This window comes from Myotis yumanensis, unplaced genomic scaffold (genome assembly GCF_028538775.1).
Source record: "Myotis yumanensis isolate MYYU_CA2020_CCGP unplaced genomic scaffold, mMyoYum1.0.hap1 SCAF_1, whole genome shotgun sequence".
NCBI classification, from domain to species: domain Eukaryota; kingdom Metazoa; phylum Chordata; class Mammalia; order Chiroptera; family Vespertilionidae; genus Myotis; species Myotis yumanensis.
Window position 1 is genome coordinate 49,043,511 of NW_027223752.1, and position 23,522 is coordinate 49,067,032.

At 37.2% G+C, this 23,522-nt stretch overlaps 1 protein-coding gene across 2 annotated transcripts in view; it reads right to left on the reverse strand.

Moving 5' to 3' along the window:
• Positions 1-1,054: 1,054 nt before the first annotated feature.
• The window catches only part of GLCE (glucuronic acid epimerase), a 98,312-nt gene continuing 75,844 nt past the window's right edge, over positions 1,055-23,522 (reverse strand). For both annotated transcript variants that reach the window (XM_070420315.1, XM_070420325.1), the window contains 3 exons: positions 12,598-13,193; positions 9,854-10,099; positions 1,055-4,842 (listed from right to left, as the gene is read on the reverse strand). In XM_070420315.1, the coding sequence (XP_070276416.1) occupies positions 3,818-4,842; positions 9,854-10,099; positions 12,598-13,180 (1,854 nt within the window). In that variant the 5' untranslated portion in view covers positions 13,181-13,193 and the 3' untranslated portion in view covers positions 1,055-3,817. The remainder of the gene's footprint in view (positions 4,843-9,853; positions 10,100-12,597; positions 13,194-23,522) is intronic.

Below are 23,522 nucleotides of genomic sequence, written 5' to 3' on the forward strand. Positions count from 1 at the left end.
TCACTCTGGTCTAACTGTCATGCCCAGAAGAGGCAGGTCTCATAGCACACAGTGGCCGCCAGAGTCCCACGAATACGAAGAAGGCGTTCTCAGGAAAGGAGAGCTCAACAGACTGGAGTAAGTCCTCCGTGGCACGGAGGATCTGTCCCCTCTCAAGGGCAATGGGGAGACAAATAAGTGGCGTTCAGTGGCTACAGAAGAATGGCTAATATACTAACCATTTAGCTACAAAGAGCAAAATCAAAGCAAGAACAGCCTGAGACCTCATCCAGACCAAGAACTACTTGCCCCCTTATGACTGTTTCCCAGCTGAGGATGACAGAGAAGGAAGAGAGGCCAAGAATGTGGATTAGCAGCCTGTCAAAATCTGTGCATCCATCAGCTGGAGAAAGCTGATTGGTGATCAATTGGAATTCCATTATATAAATGTAGCGTTCATAACAAAAAACCTAATGTGCATTGAAACATAACATGAAGCCAGACTAGTCTATGATTTTGTATGTATTTGGGAGCCTAGATCACTTATTACTCTCTGAGAAGGGAGGGATTAAGTAATGCTTATTGTTCTGCAGGAGACACAACTACAAAAAATATAGGAAGGGCCAACTTTCCAATAAATCTAAATCAGATAGAAACAGTTATCAGCTGACTTAGCTTGGAAAGGGCATCCTCACAGCCAGCATGGCACTCTGGTTTTGATCGTGTTACTTGATCCTCTTCTTTCACCTGGTACCCGGGCCTGAGGGCCCTGCTGAGGCTCTATCTCCTCCATAACGCCTTTTTTGACTGACCATACAGTTCAGCTTTTTTTTTCTCTCTGAAACTGATTTGTGGACACTGTGTACTCCCTATAGACTAACCCTCCTGGTTAAGCCCCATATGATATTCTCCTCCCCATATTGTCTTAAAGGGGCCTGATACATCTTATAATGAGCACTTGTTGCCTGACTAGTTGTCACAGGCTGAACAGAAAATGATAGTCAGAAATCTGCTTGCTGGGATAAAATAATCTTAGAATAATCAGAGATGAAAGAGAAATATCCAGGCACATTCCTTTTAGGATAAAAACTTTATTTTACAATTTTATAAAGCAGCTTTACATTCAGCACAATCCATTTACTTTGTATAGAAACAAAATACCTTTCCATCTGCAAAAAATCAAGTTTTGCTGTATATAAAACTAACATGTGCACATTGTGCTTAAACTGCAAAGTCTGTACAGCTTTACAAAGGACTACCCTTCAGAAGGGCATCCAGTAAACACTTTATTGCATATTTAACACATGGTATAAAACCCACATGTACGATGGAGGAAAAACAAGAAAAACAATTACAAGGAGGATGCGGATAGCAGCTTTCAGTGGAAGTTTGTACAGCGACAAAGAAAAAGGACTGCCACATCTCGAGAGTTGTGCTTGTGTGTCATTTTTTGTATTTGCTCACATACACTGGATGGTTTTTGGATGAAGCCTTTATGTACAGTAACTGCTAACAGGCCGAACTTGACCTTTATCTGAAACTTTTGGCTGGTTTCAAAACTGAAGTGGCAATAGATTTAACTTAACATCAAAGCTAACTCAAGATAAGTGTAAACTAATACCCATAATCTTGAAACAAAGACAAATTTAAAGAAACAAAATAAAACTTCAAAACACCTTCCCCATTCTCTCTAAGCACAGAGTAAGTAAACATTTTTCATGATTAAAAACCCTAGAAAACTCCATAGGTGTTTAGGAACAAAAGTGCAATGGATGGTCTTGGGCAGTGTTCCTCCATGTATGCCCCCAGATCACCTGCATCAGAATCACCTGAATGCTTGTTAAAAATGCAGGTTACCATGGTTCACAGGCAGATTTACTGAATATCTGGAATCTGTATTTCAGTGGGTTCCCAGGTGGTTCTGAGACATTGTGAAGTTTGAGAACCAATAGTTTGTACTGATGGTGCTGCTATAGGTTCTACTCACTCTCTTAGAAAATTCTGGGATCACAAGAAAAATCCAGTTGCTGTTGCAATGTGGAAGGCAGTGTGAAACCAACAGCAATGAAATAGCAATGCCATTTCTAGATCAAAATGCCTTTCCTTTTTCAGTGGAAAAGGACAGACACATTGTTAAGGCACTGATATTTGTCACAGAAGCAGTACCATATTGTTTTTGTTGATTCCCTTAATCTGAAGTACCAGTATGCAAACACAAGGCAGTCTGGACTGTTCTAATATATTAACAAATACAATGAAGTAAAAAGGGTTCCCGGATTGGAGAACATTTATTTTTGAGCACTGAAATTAAAAATGAAGGCATTCAGATGTTCTTGTTAAGACATCTAATATAGAAGAACTACAAAGGTCAAAAGCTATGGAGAAAACTAATAACCCACAACTGTTTTGTTGTGGGTAAAACAGAGTTGTGATGTGCATTTAATACAGGTCACCGATAAACTGCAGTTTGTGGTGACCCCTGAAAGTGTGGGGTCTCATATTCCAATCTGTCTAAGTTATAGTGCTGATTTAGTGTACTGTCAGACATTAAAACAAAAGACAGAAAAATCAACCTCCTTTGGTTCTGACCTAATGCTTGAAGCCCTACAGCAGACACTGCCCAGGGTATGTGGGGTAAGAAACCTATAGGCATATAAGGGTATAGTGAGATATAAAAGCCAAATAAAGTCTGATTACATATACAATAAATGCAGTAACATCACTTCTATCCAAGAGCTTAAATAATTTAAAATTAAAATTGCAAAGGAAAAACAATGATGCGCAGTCAATGATTTCAAAAGTTGACCAAGAATGATCTAAGTAGGAAAAAACCCCTTCTGTGATTCTTGTATGTGATATCTAATCTAGTATTTTTTCTTAAGGGGGAAAAAATCCTAAAGATGTGGACTTATTAGAATTACTAGCTCCTTTCCAAATTTAGGTTTATATATAATAAAATTTCCTAAATAATGAACCAAAAATGTCCCCCCAAATAGAAAAAACTCTTGTGTGTAGTCTGAATTGAAATAGAAAATTCTAGATAACAACAAAAGAAACCAATCACAATGGAGATTGGGGAGGGATAGTCTGATTATCAAACCTTTACTGATTGTAGATCAAGTTTCATAAAACATAATAATTTTGTAATTTCTTGTGCAGTCAACACGTTTCATTTTAGTTGTGCTTACATTACATAACTGTGAAGCCTGAACACCGACTGTGTTTTAATTTACACATCAAGAAAACCAGAAATTCAAAATATTCTCCATATATAACAAATTGAACAAAAGCAACAAATGCTCATTTGCCCCCAAGAAGTTAATCTATAGAAAAAAACACACACATCATTTAAAAAAGTTGCACACAGTCCACTATTCAGGCTACAGGTAAATATTCACTGTATTACAGCACATTATTTTTTTAAAAGTCTGCTTTCAACATAATCATAAATAATCACATTTTAAAAGCACCCCATACTAAGTTTTCAGGTAAGTGATAGCCATTTGGCCAGTAACAGCTACTTACCATTCATTTCCCCAAACTAAGAGGGACTGGGCTACCTGTGGAACTGTACAGGGTGATAAGCAAGGCAAGGTTACACATCTCTGTTCAGCCCCCTGACTAAACACTTTCCTGCTCTGAATGCCACCTACAATTCTAAACACCCATCCCATGGAATGCCGTTATCTCAGGAGACTGGTTTTAAGGATCATGTATCACTTTGATATCATCCACAGAAACCTAGTCTCTGGCCTTTCCACACGTGCCTCTGAGCTGCTGGCAGGGCCCGTAGTTTCTGTGTACAGCAGAGACTGAAATAGGCTTTTGGTTGTGAGCTCTAGTTGTGCTTTGCCCTGCTGCCTTTAAGGTAGCTTTTCCACCTCTTGACGAATTCTTTGAAGATTGGGGACTCATCAATGGTGCTGAGGAGCTGCAGCTGATTGATGTGGGTAGTGTGATAGTCCCAGCGGGCCAGGTTGGGGGCGATGCCAAGCATGAAGTGCCGGAGGTCATAGATGGTTCCTGAGCCAGTGTCGTACAAGGGGAGCATGGCTTTCAGGGATTCCATGCCATGCTCATACAGGGACCTCGCTTCTTTCCCGAGTTTTTCTCCTGCAGTTTCTTTTAAGTCATACAGCCCAATTAAAGAATACATAAAGCCATTTAAAACAAAAGAGCTAGGTGTGGTTGGATACTCTTCATACCAGTCATGTTTATTCATAAACACAGCTTTAACTCCATGCTGCTCTGATAGAAACTTGTAAGGGGCTGTTGCCCTTAAAGCTGAATTGAGGAATATGTGGTCTTTTGTTAATAGATAGGCCCTGACTAACGTAGAAATGGCTTGCCCTTGGGCCATGGCAGAGTACCACCCTGGCTCTAAAGACCTGAACCCTTCCCCTAACTTCCGGGTTACCATGATTGGCCAGCCACCTTTCTCATCTTGGTTCCTTACCAGCCAGTCACTGGCAGCGAAGAATGCAGCCATGTGGGCTGTGGTAGAGATAGTAATGTTATCAAGGAATCCTTTCCCTTTTGCAATTAACCTGACCACCTTCTTGGGCATGATTTTGGTTGGCTTGACAGCTTTTGTGTTGGAAAGACCCACTCCTTTCCTGAGGTCAGTGACCAGGTCCCTGGTAACTGTGCTCCATGAAGTCCTGGGCCCAATGCCGTAGTATATGTCTCTTTCTTTAAAAGCAATCAGCTGGGTATTGGAGACATAATGCACAGTGAAGAGCTGGTTCTTTTCTGTAGTCTCTAGAACCACGGACACACTTCCGTTTGTCAAGAACTTGAGGTCAAATGAAATAATAAAATCTTTTGTGTTCCCCAGTTGCAAAGATACACCTTCACTGGTCTCTGTAGGGAATAAAATATACCAACAAAGACTGATTAGAATGCAACCTCTTTGTGTTTAAAAGTTAACTATAATTCATCCTTGACAACCACTGACCATACAAAATTAATGCTTCACTATTTTGTGTCAGATCATCATTATTATTGTTATTGTTATTTTTACTGAATTAACCACAAATGATAGAATTGGTGAGTCCATGATGGCTGTGAGCACCAGGCTAAAGCTTTTATCTTCTGGCCTGTGTGGTTAACATTAGATGGTTACATAACATAAGAGCAATGGCTAAGGTATTGTTGATCAAACTGCCTTTCAAATACCAGCCGATCAATAATCAGTGACTATTTCAGTATACCCATTCTGCAAAAAGAAAAAAAACAGTCAAAAGCTAGCTGAATCCAGGTTGTCTAGTCTGGCTCTCAATTACTAATATCTCATTTGATATTAAAAATGATAGGTTGTTTTCAGATATTAGCTGGAATTGTGAATAAAATTTCTGGTAATTAAGGAAGAATAGGATGATGTAGTCAACAAAAAGTGAGGGAGGTAGAGGGAGAAGCACAGGCTTTGGAGTTAAAACAAACAAACAAACAAACAAACAAACAAAAAACAGCCTTGTATAAACTGTCACTTACTAGCTTTGAGATGTTCAATAAATACACCTCTTGGAGTCTCAGTTTCTTCACATGTTAAATAGAGATAATATTACTCTGCAAAGTAATTGTAAGGATTTAAAAAAGATAGTGGCTTGGCCCGCTGGTGCTGCTCAGTGGTTGAGCATCAACCAATGGACCTGGAAATCACAGTTCGAGTCCAGGTCAGGGCACATGCCTGGATTGCAGGTTTGATCCCGTGTGGGGTGTGCAGGAGGCAGCCATTTGATGATCCTCTCTCATCACTGATGTTTCTAAATCTCTCACCCTCTCCCTTCCTCTCTCTGAAATAAAAAAAAATATATTAAAAAAAAAAGATATTGGCTTGGACCATAGTAAAAAATGACAGTGATTACTATTATTATTATTTTGAAGCCACTGGCTTCAGAAGCTGATATATAGTAAAAACTATTTAATTTGGCATATTATCAAATAGGAAATTTCTCCTGCATATTTACAGTGCAATGATGGCTGGCTCCCAGAAAGATGACTTTCTGTGTACTGCTGGGCTAGATCTACCAAGCAAAGAAACTGAGCACATTAAAACAGACAGCAGCAGCAAGAACAAGAAAAACAACAGAAAATATCGCACAAATTTTATAATATTAAACATACCAGTAAATGTAAATATCTTGATCTTTATAGAGCTTAAATATTCAAAACACATTCACATGTATTATCTCATTTGGTCCTTACAATAATCTACTGAGGCTGGCATTACTATCTACTGAGCAGGAATTACCATTTTAGAGATGAAGATATGAATGCTTTGCAAGGTTAAAAGGTTTGCCTAAAACCAAATGCTAAGTAGTGGAGTAGGGACAAGAAACTAGGATTCTTGAACCCAAGTTCAAAGACTGTGAGAAAGAAATGATATTGGAAGTGGCATTCTCATGAGAATAATAAGTGAAAGAGTTATTTCTCACATATATATAGCCATAGAATCAGATCTGCTTTGAGGAGTCCTTGAGGAAATCTTTAACTGGGAGCAAAAATTAGAAATGTGAGCTGATGACAGTGCATAATGTATACACTGTGATTAGTTCGGTGAGTATTAGCATGTTGAGTTGATCATTAACTCTCCCAACAGTGGACTTTACCAATGTGGATATAATTAATCCAAGGCTCTTAATTACTTCATTTGATGGACAATTATGGAAACTGAATTAAGAATGAGAACATCTTGATAGACTTATGCAGGCTTTGAGTGATATTTTTAAAAAGTGATTTCAAAAGTATACTTCTAATACAGTAAAAATCCATTTAATCTGGAAAATGTCAACATGCAATCTCTCTCTTACCTAGCATTTTTCTGCATCAATAGTAAAATGGAATCTGATGCTCAGTATATCCCCGAACCACTACAGGACTCTGTTGACTTATGAATTACTCAAGGTTAAATTATATTCAGCAAAGCAGACTATCTTGAGTGCTACTTATTTTTTTCATTCTTAGGGTAATGCCTCATTAATCAGACAAGAGTATTAACTATGACATACATTTTCACCAAGGTGGGTAACAATGGCCCATCTCTAGAAGTCCAAATGGGAGGAAACTAACGAAGTACCCATTTTTCTCCCAGAATTATATTCTGATTTTCACTTTATATATAAAATTCCAATGAAATGATATGGTTTAGTCAATCACTTTATGTCTCAATATAACAGATTAGTTCAAAGAACTCGGCAATGAATGATGTCATGGGATGTAACCTTTTAAAAAAACCATTACTAACTTTCCTAAAACCTAACACCACCATTCAGAGACGTCACAATCTCTAATTTAAGTCAATCTACCAACAATCATAATCTTCACAACAATTTTATGAGATAATTCTTAATTCCATTTCATAGATGTACTGAGAAGGATCTGAATGGTAGAAAATGGAACTGACTATGGTGTGGCAACCATAGTGCTTTAAATCTAGTAATAGAAAATTTCCTAATTGCTTGAAATCCACGACCCTTCCTCTCTGAGCAGTTATTCCGAGGAGTCTCTACAAGTGTCTATTTTTAGTATGTGTTTACATGTACTTGGGCAACAAAGAATAATAAACATTTAAGAGTAGTCTTAAATCAGTATTTTCACATAGTACACAAACTGTTATGACTTATTTAATCAACAGGTTTACTATGTGGAATGAGAAGAGGCCTTACTCAAAATCTCCAGGACCACTGAGAGATAAGGGTCAGGTAGAAGAAGAGAAGTTCACAAGAAGCCTGAGAAAGAATATTATAGAAAGAGGAAAATGATACCGTGGAAATGAAATAAAGAGAGTGCTTTGGGAAAGAAAAACTAATTTAATTTAATAGAGCAGGACAGGTATAAAGTTTTAATTCATTCCATCTTAAAATCAGGAAGAGGAACAAAATATTATTCAACAAATAAAACAAGAAAAATATGCTACAGGTGCATGTAATAATTCTTTCTGCTAGATGATTTTGTCCCCTTCAGGGCAAAAATATTCAAGGCCAAAAAATAAAAATTAAAAGGCCAACAGTATTCAGGCGTTGGTCCCCTAGAGCCTCATCTCACCTAGACCTATGCTTTTATGTACAAGTCCCAATTTCTTCTCAACAGTGATTCTGTGAATTTATCTCCCATGAGGTCTATATCCTCTAAAAAGCCTCATCTCCTATACTACTGCCTTAATAAACAGACTCACCTCTGGGATTTCTTTCTCCTGCTCTGAGCAACAACCCCCATGTAACTCCACTCACTCTCCCTCCAACGTTTGTATTGAGTGCAACACCAGGCACACCCAGGATGTCAAAACAAGCTCTCCATCGCTAGCTAGCATACTCCCACCAACAGGGAGCTCCAGCTGTGAGTAGCTTTTGTCCTACTTGCAGAGGTACTGTCACACAGAGTTCTCTTTTTCACATGCTTAAAACCACATCAGGAAGTAGTTTTATCTCCAGCTACTGGCTGAAGAAATAAGGGCTAAAGTGAGGGTTCCTCATTTCGTATGAGGGGACCTATCTTTGTATTATGCAGGGCATCCAAAAGTGGACCATGAAATCTATTGCTCTAAATAGGATAGAGTTCAAAAGATTGCTCTAGAAACCTTCCAGCACTTGAAGAGATCAAGATGAGGGCTGCTGTTTGCCACCCTAATCCAGACAACATTTTGTAATTAGTGCAAAAATAAGCCCCTTTGGTGCACCCCAAACCAAATATCCTTTTGCTTTGTCCAAGCATTTCCTGCTGCAATAAATTACCTCTTAGGTATCACAAGCTAAATATCCTTAAACATTTCCACATACTTTCTCACCCAGCTAAGCCTGCTGTTTTACAATAAGAAAAGATGTTCTATGTACTGAATATCACAGAATACCACAGGAGAAAAGGAGTCCTAGTCACAGAATAAAAACGAAAGGTCACCCATTATTTGTACTGCATTAAGCACTCATAAATCCATTACTTAAGGCCATCCAGAATGAGTAGATTTGTATTGTGGCTTTCAAGGTCTGTGAATTACATAGTCATCAATAAAGGACAAGGAGAGAATACAGAAGAGGGCTTATAACCTTTTCTCTTTCTATTTACTGACTGCAAGGTTGGTGGGAGAGAGGAATGAGTTCTATTTTTGACAACATTTCCCCATAGAGAAGTAAAGCCTGAGGTGCTAACTAAAATTATTTCATTGTCTTTTTAAGTAATGGACTCATTAATTCTCATCGATATTGATTAGTGGAGGAAAATGCATTACATCCTAATTAATGAGACTGTCTTAGTAAAAGGGAAAATGTTGCATAAAGTTAATTTGATTTTATAAATGATTTTATTAATGAAATGGTTTTATATGAAATTTGAGACAATTTAGTACATTAACAAAATTCAATATAGGAAGCAGGCCTGGTTGGTAATGCTGTCTTATCTTGAAAAAATTTAATAGCTTCTGGTAAAAATATGCAAAGGAAAGGCTGGTTCTTTCTATAAGGGAAAACTTCTACCTTAATGCAAAATAGTTTAAAAATTAAAGAATATTGTACTGAAATACACAAAAAATCTTCATTCTTATGGGACACAGATCCCTGGAAGGAGATGCACACCACGCAGTAACCTGGATCTTCAGTCTGCAGTCCAACGCTCTATCCACTGAGCCAAACCAGTTAGGGCAGTAACCTGGATCTTAATATTCAATCTAGGGCTTGGCTCTTCACCCAGAAAATATACCTTCTATAACCTTGAATTTTTTAGCTGTTCCTTTTTAGGGATTTTACTTTAGTGACACCATTTGTTTCTTTATATACGTAACATGAAAGGTTTGCTAATGTGTGTTTTTTTTAAAAAACAATTTAAAGAGTATCAGATGCTATAAATCAACATAAAATTAGCAGTCACACAATACCTCACTTACCTGGAGCAATGAACTGTTTAACGTTGGTGAATCTGGACTTATCAGCCACACTAGCCACAAAGCAGCCCTTTGGCACGATCCAGTCATTGGGCTTGTTGGCTTTGTCTCTATCTTCTGCTGTTTCATATACTTCTATATGAGGAGGTTTCTCAGTTAGATTCTTGCTATAATGACTTAACCCATACTGTGCAATTTGGATGGGGTAGAAATAGCCTTGAGGTCCCCATTGTGTAGATAAAGGTACACCTATAACATAGAGAAACAAAATAATCATGTCCATACATTTATAAGTTTGTTTGAACACCACTCTTCACTGTTTTACTTCTGGGGATATAAAGTTATCAGCAAAATTTGAGCTTCCTCATATAGTTTCCATACTTACTAAAAAATAGTACCCAAATTAACCAGATAGGAAAAACAAAATTAAACATTCATTTACTCGCATTCATTATTTGTTGACAGGCAGTAATGTAATGTTGTAGATTATCTTTTAAACTGACTTTTCATGAGTGGTACTTCTGCTCATAGCTATAGATGTTATGTTTTATAATCCTGCTTCAAACATTCAAGTTTTGCACAATTTAAATACATGTAGATAATGTTATCATAGTTTTATTCTAGAGTGTCAATCCTGAAATTTTCTTAAACATTTATACTTAACAATCAAGTTAATTACATACTCATCTCTCCTCCAATATCAAGATGTGGTCTCATAAGTATATAATCTGATGGGTAAAGCATTTACTTAAGAACCCAGTTAAGATTAGGCAACTTAAAAGTATAAACAAGCTTGCGAAGCTTTTTCATATCCTTCATGTCAAAAGGTAATACTTGAGAACAAGGAGTATTTTTAAAAATAAATTAAAGTGGTATGTTTAAACAGATTCTTGAAATAATTCATTAATAGATTATCCTCCTGTAAAGTTCTAAGGAAAAGTTATACATGCTTGGTGTCCGTATTTTATTTATTTTAGTAATTCCCTACATGGGAAATACAATCACACCACATTGCACAGACTATTGTATTGTTGCACCATGGGTATGTGTTGAGACATAAAGTCCTATCTGTATGTAGTTCTAGTCCCAGCAGAAACTGGGAACCTATAAAACTATATGTGCTCTGATATAGTTTCAACACAGTTTAAGAAACTAGGGGCCACAGAGGTGAAGAAACCTAGGCTACAAGTAAGCTTTTTAACTTCTGAATTCCTTCTCCAAGGGGAGATATTTTTTCTCTAAAATTCAAACAGAATTATTTTCACTTCATAAAAGGAAAGCTTATACAGTCTTATTAAAGATGGTTGGTAACTATAATATACAACTGGCATGAGAACTGATAGACTGATCAATGGAATAGTAGGCCAGAAACATACTCTGGTATTCAAAATACTTTAGTAGAATGATAAAGCTAGCATCATGAATCAGTGGGGAAAAGAGGAGATTATTTAATACATGTTAGGAAAAAAGTCTAAAGACAGACCTTACCTTTTGCCATTTACCAAAACATTAACCAACTTAGCTGGATTAAAAAAGTTAAATGTAAAAAAACAAAAACTATAAAACTATTAGAGAAAATACAGAGGAACAGCTGATTATGGTGTGGCAAATGACTTTCTAAGCATAAAAGGAAAAGGTAAAAAAAAAAAATCCCTTAGTAAATAGAACTGAAAATTTCTAAAGTTAATAAATCATAAGTAAATGAAAAGTCAAATTCAATTTCGCTTTCTGATCAATCCTAGGTTTGAAATACAAATTCAAATTGGACACCAATATAATCATAAGGAATTTCCATTGCTCCAAATTTGAAAGACAATATGTAATAGATTACAGGAGTTCAGATTAAGTTCAGAGAACATGGTATCTATGGATTGTCTAGTTATGAGGACTTTAAACCTCCACCCAGAGATGATGCCTGGCTAATCCTAATATATAAAAAGCCAGGGGCTGTCACAACAGAACAACCAGATGGATGACCGAACAGCAGGCTGTGTGGGGCGACCAGGCCGGCAGGGGGGTTAGTGAGGGGCGACCAAATGACTGAACAGCAGGCTGCATGGGGCGACCAGGCCAGCCAGGGGGGCAGTTGGGGGAGACTAGGCTGGCAGCGGGGGGGAAGTTGGGGGCGACGAGGCTGGCGGCAGGGGCAGGGGGACGTTAGGGGTGATCAGGCCGGCAGGCAGAGGCAATTAGGGGTGATCAGGCTGGCAGGGGGGGCCGTTAGGGGCGATCAGGAAGGTAGGCCGGTGAGCAGTTAGGAGCCAGCGGTCCCAGATTGTGAGAGGGATCCTGGATTGGAGAGGGTGCAGGCTAGGCCGAGGGGACCCCACCCCCGTGCACAAATTTCATGCACTGGGCCTCTAGTCTGGTAATAAGACTGTAATTGGGACATTGATGGCTCCACTGAATGGTCTCTGTTCTTTTCCATCTCCTCTTATAGGAAAATAACTATATTTTAACACAAAATTTTTGAAGATCCCGTGCCTTGGCCTTACTGGTGAGAATTTTTGATTCTGAGGCATATTGACGGAATAATCCTATTTGATCAGGTATGATCTTATTGTAGCTCACACCATCTAGAAAGTTGCCCTAGGTTGAGAATAAATTGTTCTTCCGTGCTAAGTCAGAGTGATGAAAGGTCTCTTGATGGTAAATTATGTATGTACTTGCTATATAATTAATACCTATAGTATCTTATTCCCCAACACAATCAGGATAGAAAAATGCAGTGGAGCAGAGATACCAACCTTCTACCCCACTTATGCACTTGACTCTGTCTCGGACTTCCACGTTGTAGCCTTCAAAGGACATAAACACACCATCAGGGTGATAAGGAGCTCTTTGTGCATAGACTTTGGAATAGCTATGAGAGAATTCAAACCTATCATAGCCATCATACTGAACTACCTTTCCATAAACATCAAAATATTTCTCTATCCAACTGAATGGAAGAAAGATTTCATTCCCCTCTCGTCTCCCTTTAATTGTGTGGTCATCATTTATGAGACAGTCAATTTCTTCATATTTGAGTCCTAACACCTTGCTTCCCCCATTGCTATGGAAGCCCCCAGCGACAGGGGGTGCTTTCTGCTGTTCCTGAAGAAATGCCTCCTCGGACTGTTTGGCCAGATGGTTCACATAGTTGTTACTCTCAGATGCTGCTGCTCTTTTTTCTAATCCATCCACTCTGAAGCCACTACCCAGGTGCCGTGGAAACTGGATCGCTTTGTCGCTGGAACACTTATTCCACAAAAGTACTGTGACCAAAGTGAAGAGTGCGCAGATGATAATCAAAGTCTTATAGTTGACCCGAGCTGCCAAGCAACGCATATTCAGACCATACCTATGGAATCAAGAAGAAAAATTCATGCAAAAATGTATTACTACTGATATTTCACAAGATAAGGCTTTATTTTTTATGCTGAATTACCACATTAAGGAAATTTTATTAATTGTATGTAATCTAATCAGATTTAAAATTACAAACTCAAAGTTTCTGGCATGATAAAGACAAGGCAAGAGGTGCTTTCCCCTTAAAATGCTCACTTGGGAGATCGAAGATGGCGGCATAGGTAAACACCAGAGATTGCCACCGTAAACAACCACTTCAAAAATACAACTAAAAGTCGGAACGGACATCAACCAGAACCACAGGAAGGCTGGCTGAGGAGAGACTCTTCAACTAGAAGCAAAAACAACAGCATTCCGACGCTCAGAGGAGGCGTAGTGTGGAAAATTTAAAGGTACGGTGGTGCGGTGGTGAGGTGGTGCGCGCGCAAAACGGGCTGGCGGCTGAGGGCGCGGTTGTCGTTTTCAATCAGGAGTGAGTCTCAGACTCTGGGCTACAGATCTGGGCGAGTCTCTAGGGACCCAGACTCAAACGGGAGAAGCGGGACTGTCTGGCTACGGCCCCTCCGAGGTTTGCAGCGGTTGCTGGGACAGAGAGGCAGAACCCCTGGGGACGGACTGAGAGCGGCCATAGCGGCTCCCTCCCCCCGCCCTGTTGATCCCGCCCGCCCAAGCCCTGCGCACAGCCATTTGCCGATTGCCTCAGGCAAAGGCTGGATTAGCGCCTCCCCAGAAGACTGAAGTTTTCCCACAGCTGATTCTCACAGCCAGTCGGCCTGGTGGTCAAATCCCTCTAGTGTTAACTACAACAATTAAGGCTTGGCTAGAACAAGACTGCGCACAGAGACCACAAGGGGGTGCACCAAGAAAGCATAAAAGATGCGGAGACAAAAAAACATGACAGAAATGGAGGATATGGAGCTAAGAATCGCAATTTTGAGGGCTTGCCATAAATTTGTGCAGAGCTTCACGAAAACTAATGAGACCCTCGATGCTACGATAAAGAAATTAGAAAGTAAGCATACACGGACTGAAATAAAGAATATTATACCCAATAGCAGACCAGAGGAGCACAAGAATCAAACCAAAGATTCCACAAAAAACACCCAATTGGAAAAGCAAAATGAAAAAAGAATCCGAAAGTGTGAAGATAGTGTAAGGAGCCTCTGGGACAGCTTTAAGCGGTCTAATATCAGAATTATTGGAGTGCCAGAAGATGAGAGACAGCAAGATATTGAAAACCTATTTCAAGAAATAATGGCAGAAAACTTCCCCCACCTGGAGAAAGAAATGGACTTACAGGTCCAAGAAGCGCAGAGAACCCCAAACAAAAGGAATCCAAAGAGGACCACACCAAGACACATCATCATTAAAATGCCAAGAGCAAAAGACAAAGAGAAAATCTTAAAAGCAGCAAGAGAAAGAGGCTCAATTACCTACAAGGGAGTACGCATACGACTGTCAGCTGATTTCTCAACAGAAACTTTGCAGGCCAGAAGGGAATGGCAAGAAATATTCAAAGTGCTGAATACCAAGAACCTACAACCAAGATTACTTTATCCAGCAAAGCTATCATTCAGAATTGAAGGTCAGATAAAGAGCTTCACAGATAAGGAAAAGCTAAAGGAGTTCATCACCGCCAAACCAGTATTATATGAAATGCTGAAAGGTATCCTTTAAGAAGAGGAAGAAGAAGAAAAAGGTAAAGATACAAATTATGAACAACAAATATGCATCTATCAACAGGTGAATCTAAGAATCAAGTGAATAAATAACCTGATGTACAGAATGAACTGGTGATTATAATAGAACCAGGGACATAGAAAGGGAATGGACTAACTATTCTTGGGGGGAAAAGGGGTGTGGGAGATGCGGGAAGTGACTGGACAAAAATCATGCACCTATGGATGAACACGGTGGGGAGTGAGGGTGGAGGGTGGGGTGGGAGCTGGAAGGAGGGGAGTTATGGGGGGAAAAAAGAGCAACAAATGTAATAATCTGAACAATAAAGATTTAAAAAAAAAAAATGCTCACTTGGCACAAGCCTCTAAAGCAGAGATTCTCAAACTTTCTGTTTGTAGCTCCATTTGTACCACAGTAATTTTTTCACAGAGCCTATAGGCCCAAAGAAATATCTAATAGTTCCATTTATTAAGTAGTTGGGCCCAAACAACTTAATACATATTTTTGTCTCAACATCTTAGTAGCTGTTTAAACACATAACAGGTCTTATTAAGGTAAATGCCAACATCCATGTGGCCAAATCCAACAGTGAATTCTTAGTGCTCATCCTACTTGACCTCTTCACAGTATAAAACAGTCAATGATTCCTTGGCTTCTAGGGCACCATTCTGTCTTGGTTCTCCTTATACCCCAGTGGCTGCTCCTCCTCAGTCATCTTCAATCATTCCTTCTCATCACCCTGAAACTAAAATGTTGGGAGTGACATAGGGTCCCAGTCCTCAAACATCTTCTTTATCTGTACTCACTTCTAGGAGATCTCACCCAATCCCCTAGCTTTAAATACAATTCATATACTCCCCAAATTCTATCTCCAGGTCAGTCCTTCTTCAGAACTGCAGACATATATATCTAAGTTCCAATCCAACAATTGACATCTTTACTTGGAGGTCAAATAGACTTCTGAAATATAACACCCAAAACTTAACTTCTAATCTTTTCCCTCAATCTGTTCCTCATTTCTTACTGCTCAGACCATAAATCTTGACTCCTTTGTTGCTCACCCCATATCCAATCAGTCAGGAAATCCTATTGGCTCTACCTTCAAATTATGCCCAGAATCTGACTTCTTTTCTGTTACTACTATTACCACCAAATCGGAGCCACTGTAACTTTTCATGTGGAATATAGCAATGATGTCCAAACTGGTCTATGTGCTTCTATCCTTGCTCTATTATTCTACCCCCAAGTCTATTTTCAACACAGCGGTCAGAATGATGCTTTTGAATATAAGCCAGATCATGTCATTCCAGTCATGATGGGAGAAGAATTTGATGCTGTTGTCCCTGCTGGCCATATAGTGTACCAGCCAGTTGTGATTATATATGCAAGCGGTCCTAGGTTGCTTGTTGCTGGGGTCATTGAGAAATATGAAAAATTTTGAGTTATTTATGTGCAATATATGGAATATTTCAGCCTGCTGAGAGTAAAGGGAATGGTCTCATTGCTGTTTGCTATGGTAGCTCTGTCATTTATTCTGTGGTATAAATCCATAACTACTTATTTTATTGTTTGCAATCCTCCATCCCCTTTTCCTCTCAATAAACTCTTTTGGCACCAATGAGATTAAAAAAAACAAAAAGTCCAAAATGAAAATGTTTAATGAAAAAATACACAATGAATTTCTGTTTTACAAGAAGGTTGATGGTGAATGTGCAATCCATTTACTTCTTTTAATTCCAAGAAAGTTAACTTTGAGTCCTTGCCTGTCTGAAAACAACTTTATTCTGCTCTCACCTTTCATGAATAGTTTGGCAGGATATAGAATCCCTGGTTGCACTGTACTGTATTTTCTTTCCAAATGTTGTAGGCAATATTTTACTGTCTTAAAGCATTAAAGGTTACTGATGAGAGATTTGATTTCAGACTGATACTTGTCACTTTGTACATGACTTTTCTCTGGATCTTTTATCCTAGGAATTGTGCAGGCTCACGTGTTACAGTATTATGTCTGCATCACTATTTCAATACTTGATGTGTCCTTTCAATCTGAAAACTGGTGTCCTCTTATTCTTGTTTAATCAATGTATCTTCTTGTAGCTTTGAGTATATTAGTTTCTCTTTTATAAAGTTATCTCTGGTTACCTCTATTTTCTCCAGTGGCATTTTTCTGATTATTTTAGTCTCTCTTTCATGCCATTAGTTTTCCTCATATGCCTGGTTATCTCTGGTTACTCATTCATATTTGGGCCTAAATGACTCATTAGCCAACATAAATTTTCTCTGTTACTGTCAAGATGGTCTGGGTTTTTTTTTGTTTTGTTTTGTTTCTGGTGAAATGGCTCTCCTGAGGGGGCCTCTGTGTGGGCTAGGTATACAGTGTTCCTTTAGGATGTGTAGGTGGGGAGCCAGCAGGCCCTGTAAATGCCAGAATAAAGATGGCTTTTTCTTTTGTTCTGGGGACATAACTTGTACTCAAGAAGCCTTAGTACAATTTCTCTAAAAAAAGATCTGTCTGGTGCTTTGCCTGGGTTCATGCCAGCTATCTGTAGTCCAAGTGCAGGGGTGAGAGAGGTATGGGAGGTGAGATGAGGGATATACTTGTGCCTTCTTGTACTCAAAAAGAGATCCAGAAATCTGTTCAATTATTACTCTTGGGGAGTCTTCTTATTTATTGTTATTGGCTTCTTCACTTCTTATTTCTATACATTTTATTTCATCAGAGCATCAGGAGGAAAAGAAGGCAAAGATATGGCTTTAATCTTGGAAATCATACAGGTTTTAAGAGCTAGAACTCAATAACATTTTATCATCTGCATTATTAGTATGAGAAAATGTGTTGAATACTAAAAAAACACACAAAAAAGAAAATACAGTGTGGCATAAGCAAACCTTCAGAAGTAATATATTTATACATTGAGAATTTCCTTATATTGTGGTATAGATAAACTGATAATAAATGGTGTTTATTTCAGAAAAAGGTCCTTTATTAAAAACATTTACCTGCCAAAATTTGAATCATTTGTCAGCTATACCTAAAACATAGACCAATTAAAATAGAAATATAAAGCTTTTTGTTGCATCTTTGAGAAGTGCCCATTCTCCATGACTCCGGTGAGAGTAATCCTCCTTGTAAAAAGTAGGCTACCATTGTGATGAGGCACATGAGGGGAAAGTAAAGAAAAATCGAAGTTAAAAACTTTCAATAACCTTTATGCCCAGATTTTATCTGATACCATTCCTCAATCAAAGCAATCAGGGCTTCTTAGAGAAATGGATGATTCCAGGTCTGGGCCTTGCCATAACAGAAAACTTTTCAAATATCAATGGAATCATAATCCAGAAATCAAAAAAAGTTGAAGAGGTCAAATAAAAGATGATTAGAAATATATTGATAATTACTGAGGCTGAAAGATACCTTGGAGGTTCACTGTATTTTTCTCTATACTTTTATGTTTAAATGTTTCCATAATTTAGAAAAGTAGTATCATAGCAAAAAGACACAGGACAGGAATGAGCCTGAAAGGTCCCCTTCCCCACTAGTCAGAGTTGTGAGAATTAAGATGACCAAACCAATAGCCTCATATGTTAAAAAATCCTATTTTATAGAAAAATTGTGGCTAATAAAGTAGAAAAAAATTTTTAAATAAAAAAATTATGGGCACCCTCATTAAATTACTAATTTAGGCAAATATTAGAGTAAGGTATATGTTTGCTAGGGACATAGAGATTCATACTGTGCAAAGTAACACCAAATGTATTGTTTTCTAGTCACAAAGAGAAAGATGAAATGCTACAGTGAAGGATCAAATGGTCATTACCCTAATTCAGCGGTCAAATTCAGTCTCATTAATGGTGACTCATCTAGATACTATGTCTCTTTTTAAAAAAAATTGAATTTATTGCGATGACATTGGTTAATAAAAGTATACATGTTTCAGGTATACAATTCTACAATACATCTGTATATTGTATTGTGTGTTCTCCTTCCATCACCATTTATCCCCCTATCCCCACTTCTACCTCCCTCCACCCCCCTTTTCCTCTGGCAATCATCATACTGTTGTCTGTGTCCATGAATCTCCCTTTTTTTTTCTTTGCTTAGTACCCTCACCTATCTCACTCAGCCCTCACTCCCCCTGACAGCTGTCAGTCTGTTCTCTGCAGATACAATGTCTCTTGATGAGTTAAAATAAAAAGTACATAACCTATCAAATAGCCCAACCAAAAATGTTTAACTTAAATCTCCCGGGCCTTAAGATTTAACTTCTAGTTAATAGGAAATACAAGGTATAGAGGAACAAGTTAAGTATGTGAGCAACCAGATACATTTAGAAGGTAAAACATCCTGCAGGAGAACTAGCCCTGCCTCCTCAATAAGTTTAGTGGCATACAAAGAAAAAGGGTACTAGATTCAATGAGAGAGAGAAGAGAGATAGAGAGAAAGAGAGAGAGAGAGAGGAGGCATATAACAACCAGATGTGAAAATTTGTCCTACACCAGGAAATTTGACTATGGACTTGATAAGAAGGAAAGATGGAAGGACATATGGAGAGATACTGTTAAATAAAAAAAAGGAGGTTATAAAACAGCAATATAGTATGATCTTACTTTAGTAAAAAAAGCGTATTTTCTAATTTTCATGATATTTGTTGTTTTTAACTGTATAAATTGAAAATTAAAAAGGTCAAAGAAATATTGTTAAAATGTTAAAAGAAATAAGAATAAATTTTAAGTTAAAAACGTGTATAAGTATTTAGCTTTCAAAACAGGCACTGACATTTTTGGAGAAGAGGGAGAGATTGGTGAGATAGGAGGAGGATGGAGAGAAAGAAAACCCTGATATTGGCATGCGGTATTAACTACCAAATCAGGCTTATCTAAAGGTAAATGTGAACATTTTATTATAATGTTGCTCAAATTGTAGAAAACTGACCATAGAAACTTTCAAATTTCAAAAAGTAGCCTGCATTGACATTTTGCTAAGTATAAATGATAGTAACTTTAAGAGCTAAAACGAGGGTTTCCTGCTGAGTGGTGACAAGCTTCCTACTTAACTTTAAAGCCTTTGCCACATCTATGAACTAGATTAACCTTTCAAGTTACAAAAAAAGTTTAAAAAACCCCATAAATAAAAAACTTTGAAACCTCATCTATTGCTGACCCTAAAGATTTATTTTATTAGAAACATAATGCAATAAAATTTGATTTTAGTAACTGTGGATATCTAAAATAGAAAATAACATTCAGTAAGATCATAAAGAAACTGGAAAAACTTTGCAGAAATAGATAAAAATTAGGGAAAACAAAATATAACTCAGTTTTTCTTTGGGAGAACAAATTGGTCTCTTCTAAAACGATCTGCAATTCAAAGAACTCTTCTGTGATAATTTACTTTTCAAATTCATTTTCTTAACAGAATATTTCAAATAACCACTAGAGTAATTCAATAAACATTAAAACTGTGAATATCACCATGAATTTTTAAAATATGAAGGTCATATTTCAGTTAAGAGCAACCTTAAGATAGATTTGTACAAGATTTCATTGAAAGAAATCATTGGCTTTTTCTTTCCTCTGAATAACGTAGACCAAAGCTTGCTTGCTCATTCTTTAATTATTTATATATCTAACAATTTACATTTGTTATAATTCTTTGGTACCAAGTAAATAAAAGGAATAGGAGTTGCTCAATAGATAATCAAACTGACTATGTATATAGAAAATGTTATGAGACAAAAACTGTAAAAAAGGTTACATAAATTTGGTATAAAACATAAAGGAGGAAGCCTGTTACTGTCCCTTAACTTTGTAACGTGTTGAGGAAAGCTTCAAGGTGGAATGAGTAGAAGACTGACAGACAAGTATTTGCACTTGCTATTCCTTCTGCCTGGTACTGTTTCCCCAAATATCCAGTAGCTTGCTCCCTTATTTCTTCAGGTCCCTGCTTAAGGGGCAACAGGTCAAAGAGACCATTTCTGACCACCCTACCTAAAATAGCAGTTCTCACCCTGACATTCTCCAGCTTTATTTTCCTTCTTAGCATGTATCACCACTTGATACTACATATACATACTTAGATTATTAGCCATCTCCAATTTAGAATTTAAATCCCACAAGGACTAGGATTTTGTTTCTCCTGGATTCCCAGCGGCTAGAAACGTGCCTGGTTCACCGGAGGCATTCAATATAGATTTGGTGAATGAACGAACAATGTTAAGTATGCAATTTTAAAAATAACAGATATTTAAAATGGATAACTTTGTTTTCTTTCCCATATTTGGGTATTCTGAAATCATAATCCAAATAAAAATGAACATAATGGATACAATAGAATATGGATTGTGACGCTGTATACTGGCCAACTCTTTAAAACAGATTTATAATTTAATTACTGCTCTTAGTAATGTTCCATCTGTTTACTGTTTGATAGACCAAGATTTAAATTACACAAATGGTTAAGCATTCTGTGATAGCTCTAACTCAGAGGAGAACTGCCTAATATTTCTGGTGGTCAGGCTTCTTCCAATAATGTAAACAAGCAGTATTCTCTGGCAATTACAATAAAGGACAAACTGAGAAGGGAATTTTGCTAGTCCCCATTTTTTAGAATAACAAAAGTTAAAGTAATCTTTGATACAAGTGGCCTATAATGCATCAAATAAGATTATATTTCTGGGTACACATCCCAAAGAAATTGAATAGGGAGTATATGGTATATTATATTATTTACATTTCAGAAATGAAGAGGCTAAGGTATAATAGTCCACAATAGCTTCACTAAAGAAGAGGACAGGAACAAAGCCAAAATAAATGAGAATTTAAACCTGATTAAAAATTGTATTTCTCCTATTTTACAGATGATAAAACTGAGGCTATGTGATGTTAAGTAATTTACCCTAGGTCACAAGATTACTTGATAGTTCACTTGAGATTTGAATTCAAGTTTGTTTGATTCCAAACCTTGTGTTCTGACATGTCATAGGGTATCTTTGAGCAGATATATATTGTATTTCTGATGCTGAATACTACCTTCCCTAAGAAAATATTCAAATTTATAATAGGTTACCAGTTGTGAATTGAACTCAAAGATTTATAGGTCTTATTCCAGACAAAGTTGAATTCTGACCTTGAATTAATAGCTTGCAAAGGTAAAACATGATTTTAGGAAAAGTTATCTAGTATTCTAAAAATTTATTAGTATTTTTGAATTGTCTTCAAATTCAACAGTGTAATTGCATGCCATATTAATATAAGAAAATAGTAGAAATGACTCATAATTATGAATATTTAAGTATATACAGTCCAATAAAGCTACCCGGTCTCTAGGTAGATTAGAATAATTAAGCCCTTGAAAATAGGATCCCACTGGCCCCACAAATCCAGCAATAACTTACAAATGCATAACAAAGCTTCATTTCTGCTGATAATTATCATGATGCTCTGGGGTGGCTTGTTAAAACAAAACCTTTCTCTAGAGACAGAAATGGAGCATAATAACAGTTTCATCAGTCCATGTTAATTTGAGGCTTTGAAAATAATGTGTTGGTGTTCTAAAAATCCCAAGGTGGCAATATATGTCAGAGTAACTAGCATTAGTATAAAAAGGGAGGCTGTAAAAAGTATAAATCTTAAGGTAAAAATATTTTTATTTCATGATTGTCTTTTAATTAGGCAGGGGCAAAACAAAAACAAAAACAAAAACCACCCCAAAAAACCAAAAACAAAAGCCCCCACAAAACTACAACCCAGGTTAAATGTTTTAACCTTTTTTTCTACTTAGTGTCATTTCTGGCAAGAATGTATAATATTGGATATAGACTGCCTGTAATTACCCTCAGAATGAAAATTATCTGTGGCAACAAAGCTCAAGTTTATCTGCTCAGTTACTCAAAACAAATCTGCTTTGAAACAACTTAACCCAATAGTTTAGCTTTCTCTGCTATTCTCATATCCATTGCCACGAAAGGAAAAAACAAACAAAACAAAAATGAAAAACTTCCAACTATAGAAATAAAGGAGACCCATCTAATAGAGAATGTTAACGGTATAGAAGCTGGGAAAGGTACACTATGGTACTGTGCTGTATTTGCAAGGAGAGCTGAGACCACCTGCTGCTTTCTATTACTCGAGTGTGGAAGCTAACTTTCTTTTTTCTCCCCAATTAAAAAGAAAATTGTGGTAAAATACACATAACATAAAATATATCCTCTTAACCACTTTAAGGGTACAATTAAGAGGTATTAAATATTCATAATGTTGTGCTACTATCACTACCATTTATCTCCATAACTCTCATCTTATAAAACTGAAACTCATTAAGCATTAAACATTAACTCTCTATTCTTCTCACCTTACCAACCTATAGTAACAACCAATCTACTTTCTGTGTTTATGCTTTTGATTACATTAAATATCTGATATCAGTGAAATAATATAATATCTGTCTTTGTGTGATTGGCCTATTTCACTTGGTATATTCTTGTTTCATCCATGTTGTAGCACATGCCAGAAATTCCTTCCTTTTAAAGGCTGATTAGTATTCAATTGTATGTATATACCACATTTTGCTTCTTTATTTATCAACTGATGGATACTTAGATTGCTTCCATCTCTTGACTATTAAGAATAATGTTGCAATAAA